Here is a 9,936-nt window from a genome sequence, read left to right as displayed (position 1 = left end):
TATATATATATATATATATATATATATATTATATAAAAAACCCTACTTTGTTAAAACAAAAATCCTACTTTGATCCCTCTATTCAAAATTCCTGACCAAAGTTTCTTCTCATTTTAAACAATGTAATATATGAAGTTTAGGTTAGGTTTTGCCAAATTGTTTTTAACTAATTTTATTTCATTCTGAAATTTGACAATCACTTAAAAAAAAAAAAAAAGGAAAGGAACTTTCTTATTGAGGGTTGTTTGCTCTGTGTGCAAGCCAAGTCTCATTCAAGCAGACATTATCAAATACCATATAGGGGGAGACCGAAGCTGCTTCTGAAGGACATTAGATCACAGGTTGTTTCAGTGTGAGCAATTTTCTTTTTTACTTTATAGTCTTTAAAGAATGAAGATATGAATTAGTGAAAGTGGGAGGCCATCTCTATTTGTTTACCTTGAGTGGCATTGTTTACAGTTAAATAGAACCAGCCATTCAAATATTATAATTCACCTGACAGAATTATGTGTTCAAATCCCGCATTACCCATTAACTGCTATTGGTCAAGTAACTTCTCTAGGTCTGTTTTTCCCCTTCTGAAATAAGGATCTTGGACTTGGAGAATTGATTTCTAGGATCCTTTCTATTCTGACACTCCAAAATTTCTTCTATGACTTCAGACAAGGTGCTATTAGAATCTCCCCCAGGACTAGTTACCCTAAGAAGGATTACATACTAGATTTAAAATAAATATTTTATAAGCAAATAAATGAAGCCCTAATTAAGGTTTTATACACGAAATATGCTATAGGCCATTAAGCCTAAACTAGACTTTAGGAAAACTTACATAGGCTTACTGTTAAAAGATATTCTGTGAGAATGAACACGGATATATTCCTTTTCTTTTTTTTTTTTCAGTAACTCTATGAAGCTGACCTGAAATAAGGTAATTTAATTCAAAATCCATGATACTTTGTCACTATTTCACTTCAGAAGTAGGAAGAGCAGGGCATTCTAAATAGACAGCTGTTTAGACATGGATGGAAACTATGAACTACTAAAAAGCCCTCCAATTGAGGTATGTTCCGATTTATGGGCTGACTGTGGCCATATCCTTTCACCCTCTATTATGTCAGGAGGAAATAAAGTGAAGGAAATTGCATAAGTCAAGAAAAAACTAGCAGTGCTTGCTCCAAATGCATATCCCAGACTGGGAGAGAGAAGTAGCAAGTGCCCAATCAATAAGAAGTCACGTGCATCCAAAACCCACAGAGACAATAGCATGAGCAAGTCCCCCTTTTATGGACTCACCAGCTGACAACTCAATGCCACTTGGAAACTCACCTGACTTATTCTTTTTGCTATTGTGGTTTCTGCAGTTGAATGGCCAAATATAAAGAGGTGGCTACTAAGGTGTGTCAACTCATAAACATTTAAGCATTAAAGATGTTGATCTTAAACAGTTTAATTTGAAACTGTCATTTCAGATTAAGGCAATTAATTGCAGCTTCATATACCCTAAAAGCAGCTAAACTCAGAAGTTCACTGCAGAAATCGTTATTTTCCAGAATGCCCAATAAGGGCTCTTTAGCTAGAATCGCATTTCTGCTAGAGATCCTTGGATTCCCATTCTTCTTTCCAGTCTGCAGCAGACTTAACTTTCTATATACAAAGGAGGGCATAGGGGATGACTGTAGGTTTGCCTGGGTCACAGTGAAAGTGAGGCAGACGGTATTGGGCTGGAGGTGGGCTTTTGCCCTCAACTTCCCATCATTAGAGGGAAGTTTCAGGAATCTTCTTGTAAAATCTAATTATGTTTTTACCATTTTTTACCATGTTTCTCCCTAACCTGAATGCTTTCTTCAAACCCTGCCTGTCCAAATCACAGTCATTCTTCAAGACTCTTGTATTCTATTCTTCCATGTATCTTCCTTGTCTGCCAGAACTCCCATTCATCTCACCTTCTATTTAATTTAAATGGATATAACTGTGCCACACAACTTAACTCCTCATTCCTCATAGTCTATTGCACATTTTTAAAAATTGTCTTAGTTTGTAATGAACTTGAGAGTTTGTACTATCTTCTAAGGACCCTAACACACACTTCTGTTGAAACACGGCATATTATGGTAGTTAAGAGCACAAAAAACTATGAAATCAGACTTCCTTGATAAAACTCTAGGTTTTAAAACTTATTAGATGTATAACCTTCCCCAAGAAACTTACCTGTTCAGCCCTTTAGTTTCATTGTCTGAAAAATGCAGATAGTAAAATTACCACCTATATTGACAGCATCCCTGTAAAGCACTTAGAATAACACTACGCACAAAATAAGGGGTGTGATAATGTTAGTCCAATTATAATAATAATAACATTATTATTGGCTTATAATCCTCCATAGAGACAGATCTGGGTCACACTACATATGCATAAAGAGTAAAAGTTATTCTCTGAGAGGTAATGAGTTACCCCCAAAACAAAGCATGGGTAGATTAGGCCATTCGGAACATCATCTCCTTGTATTTGTTACAACTATAGCATTTTAAAATCCCTCTTAGGACTGCTCTAAATAAATCCATATACTGGGTGTTGAAACATCCAGTATGATCACGTAAATGGAAGATGAACAAGGATAACTCAGCAGTGACAGTTTTTCACTGATGCACCTAAATCAAGTTTATAAGATTAAAATATTTTCTTCAGAATAAACCAAAGTACCTCACTGCTTATCACCTGTAGCTAACGTTTAGTAAATTCAAAAGTATTCAACTTTGTGTTTTGAAGTCTACACCATTAAATTGCAGCCATACAATATGAGAGAAACCTCTGGTTCTAGTAGCCAGAAGTAACGGGGTTGTGCCTGAATGAAAAAAAAAAAAAAAAAGGCAGTTTTTGTAAAAAATCCTCATATAAGTTGAAATTCAGGAAATTCCTGATCTTTGTCTCCCATACCCCACAAAATTGCAATCCTATAAAAAGTTACAAAAGTTACAACAGACAATGACAGCTGAGAATGAGGGATGAAATTATTGATGGGTTTAAGCCTTATAATTCTGCTCAGGTAAATATTAAGTAACCTCACCAGATCACAAATGAAACTTCCTTCAGATCATATTTAAAATATAGGAACAGAATTATTTCATTGTACAGACTCATTTTTGTTTGTTTTATGTAGTCTCTCTTTAGCTTGTAGCCTTATTTTTTTCCTCCTTTTATCATTCAATGCTTAAACAAGCCACCACTGTATAAATAACACATTAGGCATTTAGATGAGCAAGTAAGAACTTAACTTAACTTTAGATCCAGTATCTCTTTTTGTCTGATTTTTCTTTATAGTTCATACATAATTATCCATGCAAATCTCAGTTGTGAATTACTTACAGACTAGTAAAGAAGAGGAAATTAATTCCTTCATAATGTTCTATAAGCTTCCCCCCTTTCCCCAATCCTACATAAACAACGGTAGAATACTGAATTTAAGGTTGTGCCATTTGACTCTGGAAACATCGGATCTTCACCAAAGGTGTTTTCAGTCTGGATCTGAAATGATGAGATCATGAATTAGGAATGATTCTGGTGACATCGATATTTACCTCTTTGAGACAGCCCATAAAGTTGTTACTGACTGGTGACCCTGGAAGGTCGGCTGTGCTGGGACTGCCTCCAACATAGAAAAAGTCATCAGACCCCAGCATGGTATAATCTTCTTGCGTGTAGCCCGTTGTGGTAAGAATCCCATCCACTGATATTGTTACCTAAATAACAAAGCACAGGGAAAGGACACGCTATACTCAGACCTAGATACTGTAATCCTGGGATATGCCTGTTTTGTGTTTTGTTTTGTTTTATTTTTTTGTTTTGCTTTTTGCTTTTTTTTTTTCTGTTTGGTTTTTATTTTTAGACCTATGGCGGAACCCATTTTCATGTCTGTTTGAAGTTTATTCTTGTATTCTATTCAACTAGCCTAAGAGATCTAAACTACTTAGAGTTAACCGATTAGTGAACTAGTGTCAGCATCATCCCTACTGCAACTCAAAAGTTATTTAGCAGACACAAAAATGGTGTTAGTAAAATGCTTCCTAGGTTAGTTTTGCTGGTGTACACATTAGTAAAGTTTAGTCGTCTGTTATTAACTAACCACAACGTGCACCTAGTTAACATAAAAGGCGCAAGCTATTTCCAGCAACATCACTCTTTGCTCTATTGAGCAGCACTTGTTCAGCATGCAAGTGCCTTAAGTCCATGCCAAAGGGGAAGAAAGGGCAAAACAACCAGTAGAAGCGGCACACGCTGATGTGCACATGCAGGAGGCACAGTACAGTTCAGAAAGAAAAGGAAAGAAAAAGGGGAAGGAAGAAAACAAAAAACAAAAACAAAAAAACTGCTTTATGATGACGTAAACATGAGTGAGTGTGGCATCTCCAACATTCCCAAATCAAGTTTCCATGCCATGCGTCATGAATGGTTAGAGACTGGCTGAGCCTGCGGTCACTCGGGCCAGCCACCATTTTGTCTTATCCCGTGTTAACCACAGCTGGATGCAAAACGTTCGAAACGTTAACGATGCCCCTACAGGTGAGTTGGAAAACAGAAGTTGACAGGAACAGGTAAAAAATAAGAAGGTCAACAACAGATGAAAAGAAGGAGGTCAAAGTAAGCAGAAGAGTACCAACCGCAGTTCCTCTTTTGTTAATGATGTCTACAGTTAAAAGAAAGAAAGAAAACACACGGCAAACCCAAAATAAGAAACAATTAGAATGATATCTACCGAACAATGTAGTTTGTTTACCATAGCGTGTCCAATGCCTGAGTGCTTTGTGGAGAAGGGGGGAGAAAGGAAATTAAAAACTGTGAACAGAATAACGATCGTTACTTAAAAAATATGATGGTCTCTACCATGTTAGTACATTTTTTTGATTCAGGTAACGGTTAGTAGAATGAAACATTCCATGAATGACATGTTAGTTATTAAGCATGTTAGTAACATAGAAAAAGGGCAAAAAAATTTTACAAGAAAAAAGCAGACTAACAAGTAGGCCTCCCACAGAGGTAATATTTTTCCTGTGGTTATTGTTCATAACTTGCTACTAGACAGAAACAGACACATGGCAACATTCCCTTTGTCTTCCTGGGTACATCTGAGAGACCTTCTAAAAGTCTAAAAGGGATTCAAAGGCCTAAAGCTCATCACCTGACCACTGCCGCTCTGTGCCCATAATTGATCCCTCCCCCACCCTGGCCCACCCCATCCCCAGCAAATTAGTAGGAATCGGTTGGCATTGCCCTGCTACTCAATTTTACAGCATACAAGGACTCCTCCTCAACTCCAAAACTTCCTTCGGTCATATTGATGGACTTTAGGGTCACAGTTTACTGCAATGAAACAAAGCAAAGATCCTGACACACAGAATGAGTAGAATGGATTTGTTTTAAATCTGTCCTGCCACACATGCACCCCGGCTGTATAACTACAGTTTCCTTTGAGCTACCAATTCACACTTTGGTTTGTGACCTGAGCAAAGGCAAATCTAGAAAGTGGGATCCTCCAGCCCCACCCTTCCTTCTGTGCTCCTTTCAAATGAGCCTCCGTTCTCTTGGTGAGGATCTGAGAGACAAAATAAAAAAGGAAAACCAAAGAGACAGACTTATAGAAAACCCATGGTCTGCAGCTACACTGGTGGTGGGCAATGACATCCCAAGGCAGTTGTGAAGCATGCAGTGCACCTCCCATGTCAATAAGGCATCAGAAAGGTCTTTGGGGTTCTCAACAATCTTGCAGTTTTACTTGTCTGCCTTAGCTACACTAAATCTCTGCTCCTGAAACTCCGTTTTGCTTCTTTAGCTCAGAGAATTTAAGCCTTTCAGAAGCGGGAAAGAAAAGGTTAGACAGTTAACAGCTCAGAAAGAGAGGGCTGTTTTAGTAAAGGAAAACCAGAGGCAATCAGGTCATTCTGCAACTGTTCAGAGAAACAACAAATATGTTAAGGATATTAGTTTGAGATCAGCATGTACTGCAAAAAAATTAGTCACTGTCAACACCGAACAAAATGATACATTGTAATATAAAATTTGAAGTAATAACCAAAAGTTATAATGTTCAATATATAAAGATAACCTAATCACTTTCATCTCTATATATACTGTAATAATATCTCAGTTAAAAACATACAGTATATGTGAACCCATTGATTTAGTAAATAATGGATATTTTCCTAGTATATAGTCTCTTGCAAGAATTGTTTAAAATTACAATCAAATAGAATGGGGACCTAGAAGATGAACTGGCCTCTCTGGAGTCATCTAGGGCTTAACTTAAAGTGTCTATGCTAAAAATACAAAATATCTTCATAAACAATTTCTTCAGGAGATTTGTAAATCCCCGAAGTCATTTTATTTCCCCTTAGGGACTTTTCTTGTCCCCATTTTGGGACTGGGGATGGGAGGAGTAGGGATTGATACAATCCCAAATCACAAACACACTGTATTTTTTTTTAACTACAAAAAAGGAACTGTGATTTAATGACCCCAATGTGCATGCTTCCAAATGATCACATGAAAAGTATAATTTAAAATCAAACAAACAAAAAACCAAAAACACAACAAAATCACACACATCACAAGAAGGGCAGGTCACAGGGATATCCTTGCAGCCCTCCGGGAATTGTCATATGTCGCTGTATCAGAATAGCCTTTGGGCCCCAGAACTTTCTAGATATGCCCCTGCTCAAGTATGGCAGGAAGATTCACTTCAGCAGAAGAAAAAACTAATTTGTAAGTGACACTGAGGAGCCCTGTATCATGTTGTTAGGGTTTTCAAGAATCACACACACAGCTGTAGCGAGAAACAAAGCCAGTTACTCTCTTATCCACTGCGCTGTTACCTGACGCAGATTCCTGGTGACTTTCACATCATGCCAGGCATTATCATTAAACTTTCCATTCACGGGCTCCACTAGTGCTTCAAAGGCCCCTGATCCCAAATTAATGACCAGAGAGACAGCTCCATTTTTCAGGGCAAGATTGACATAATCTGCTGATTTCCCGGTGTGAAGCATCAGTCCATTCCTCTGAAGGGTTTTAAAGGACAGAGTTATTTCATCACTGCTGCTTTGAATGGGATTTTGAGATAAGTCGTAGCAGAAGTATTCAGATCCCTTGAAAGTGGCAATATATTCTTCTTTTCCTAGAGGAAAGCAGATAGGTGCATGTATAAGTAAAAAAATATATTACACAAGTCAGCAAATCTTAACAGAAACAATAACTAATCAGCCTCAAATTAACTCTTTGCCTAATTAACATTCATGGTAATAATTCTGTTAAAAAGTCAAACCATACTGTAGGTGGCAGTGTAATTTCAATAAACCTCCTCAGGTATTGGGCCATCAATTACAGTAGCTAAATCTGACATTCTTGAAAATTCAATTAATTTTTAAGTATCGCTGCAAGAGCTCTGATCAGAGAAAGTAGCTAGCTCTGTGATATCTCCAGGGCACGAATCAGGTACCATAAATGCATATTGGATGGTTCCACTCTGCTGGCAACAATGGATTCCAACATATTTGCAACATTCTCTCCATCCAACTGAAGCGTTATTTTAATTTTCAGGGAGACATTTATATTCAAAGGTCTTTCTCAATGAAGAGCCAAATATTTTCATCACCGAGAGACCATAACAAATTATCTGGTGAGTGGAAAGGAAAGAAAAAAATACAGATTTTGGTCTGGGAGTAAATAGATCTCCTATAGAGCATGTGTATTTTTTCCCTTAGATGGAGGAAACAGTGATAGAACGTCTAATGGAGTCAGCTGGGTTGCTGATTCATTCCCTGGTCTCGCCAAGCAGATGGTAGGGCTGGCTTTTATGAGACTGGTAAGAATTCCAGCACATCATCATCATAGGGATAGCATGTAAATGAAGTTTCAACACTTTCTACTTATCTCCGTCTCTGCTATAGTTAGTAGTAACAATGCGGATCCCACAAGACGTTAGATCAAATAGAAATGTGGCTATTTGGAAAGAGCAGTGTTCTCCCACTGATGAAGTGATTTTAACCAAAGGAAGTGTGTAAGCCAAAAGCTCCCCTGACTTCCTAGGCAATGATGATGCTGTGCCAAGAAAAATGAGACAGTGTGGTCGGGAATCAGCTTCTGATAAGCTAAAAACATAGAATTATAAGTGCTACCAGAGATCCTTAATCTGTTCCACTGGTAATATAGCATCTCTATTATGCCCACTGGAAGGTTCATATACCAGCAGGCATTTCACTCTTCCCCTGGCAACAAGTTTTTATTCCAGGACTATTTTCATTTGATAGTCAAATAATTCATGTTCTGGAATCCAAGCTCAAATTAAGGTTTGAGTCCATCCGTGCCAGATGACCTGAATTCCTGGAGGCAGAAACTGCCATAAGTGGCTATAGGTAGGCAAGTCATGGCACTGAGTAAGATGGTGATCATCTAGGGACTTTCACCAGGGATTGAGTCCTGAAAGAATAGTCATTCACTACTAGTAAATTATTAGCAAGGATTAGCAGTCAGGCCAAACTGATCACATTTTGAGTAAGTCATAGAATATCAATAATAATGTCATAGAATAAGTCAATCCATCCTAGTGGGTCCCTCCCACTCATACACTCAAAATATTGATTGAGCACCCCCAAATGTTAAACCTAGTCCTAGTCTTTAAAGATAATGGAATAAACAAATCTCACCTAATTCCTGTCTCAGAAAGTTTATAGTCCAGGTGTCTGCTTCACTGGTCAGTTCAATATAACAAGTGCTTCAATATTGGGCACTGGCATGACTAAACATTCCGGTTATAGTTGGAGAAAAAAGGTGGGCCAAATTATGAGTTTAGAGCCTAGCTTAGCCAATTGCTAACTTTCACTGGGGCAATTATGCATCTTTTTAAATCTCTATTTCTGAAAATGGTTAGTGATAACAATCTTTCAGGATAGGTCTGAGAAGAAAATGAGATAATGTTATTGCAGGCATCTGGTACCAGTTAGTGAGTTGGTGAGGAATGGTCGATGTCTTCCTCTTTGCCTACCTAATATGATAAATGTGATATGGTTAGTGATAACAATCTTTCAGGATAGGTCTGAGAAGAAAATGAGATAATGTTATTGCAGGCATCTGGTACCAGTTGGTGAGTTGGTGAGGAATGGTCGATGTCTTCCTCTTTGCCTACCTAATATGATAAATGTGATAAACGATCCAAAGCAAAGAACATATGCCATACGTAATTGTGAAATCTAGAATATTCTCCTTAAGATCAGAAACAGGACAATATTTCTATTCATACTCTATTTGAAATCATAGTTAATGCAGAAAGACAAGAAACATATACAGATATCACAAAGATTATAAGTAAAGCAATAATATCATATTAGCAAATATGATTGTATAAATCGAAAAACCAAAATTATCTACAAAAAATATTTGGCTTAATAAGATATAGTGGAAAGATTGCAGGGTTCCAGGTATTGGGGACAATCAATGTTTCAACTTATATAAATAGATGTATAAATTCAATAAAATTCCAATAAAAATCTTAATGAATTTTTAAAATCAATGTGAAGAGCCGATTCTACAAGTTCTATGGGAAAAACAAATGCTCCAAAATAACCAAGATATGCCAGAGAAAAAAGATGAAGCAACCTGTCTGTGTAAAGATGGACACATACTAGAAAATTATGGTAATTAAGAGAAGGCATTAGGATAGACAAAAGTAAAATAAAGATAGTCAATCAAAATTAAAATACTCCTAAGCATATATGCAAATAATTTATATTATGTCAGGTATTGCAGATAAGCGAGCAAAGAATAGACATGTTTTCACTTATTGGAGGGAGCTAAAGGTGAATGAATCAATTCACACACATACATACACACACACACACACACTCACACACACACACACAAAAACAACAACAACAACAACAACAACAACAA

General features: G+C 37.1%; 1 protein-coding gene across 7 annotated transcripts in view; it reads right to left on the bottom strand.

Annotated features, from left to right (window-relative positions):
* The window catches only part of NRXN1 (neurexin 1), a 682,451-nt gene extending 675,291 nt beyond the window's left edge, over window positions 1-7,160 (bottom strand). For 3 of the 7 annotated variants that reach the window (XM_008588353.1, XM_008588370.1, XM_008588375.1), the window contains exons 1-3: window positions 6,864-7,135; window positions 4,772-4,795; window positions 3,576-3,737 (exon numbers count right to left, since the gene is read on the bottom strand). In XM_008588353.1, coding sequence (XP_008586575.1) covers window positions 3,576-3,737; window positions 4,772-4,795; window positions 6,864-7,037 — 360 coding nt within the window. In that variant the 5' untranslated portion in view covers window positions 7,038-7,135. Of the gene's footprint in view, window positions 1-3,575; window positions 3,738-4,771; window positions 4,796-6,863 lie in introns of all 7 variants that reach the window. The other 4 variants (XM_008588382.1, XM_008588364.1, XM_008588390.1 and 1 more) reach the window with 4 other exon arrangements.
* Between the last annotated feature and the right edge of the window lie 2,776 nt (window positions 7,161-9,936).

This window comes from Galeopterus variegatus, unplaced genomic scaffold (assembly GCF_000696425.1).
Source record: "Galeopterus variegatus unplaced genomic scaffold, G_variegatus-3.0.2 Scaffold125, whole genome shotgun sequence".
NCBI classification, from domain to species: Eukaryota; Metazoa; Chordata; class Mammalia; order Dermoptera; family Cynocephalidae; genus Galeopterus; species Galeopterus variegatus.
Note: the sequence above shows the minus strand (reverse complement) of the source record. Positions and strands in the feature narration are given on the sequence as shown.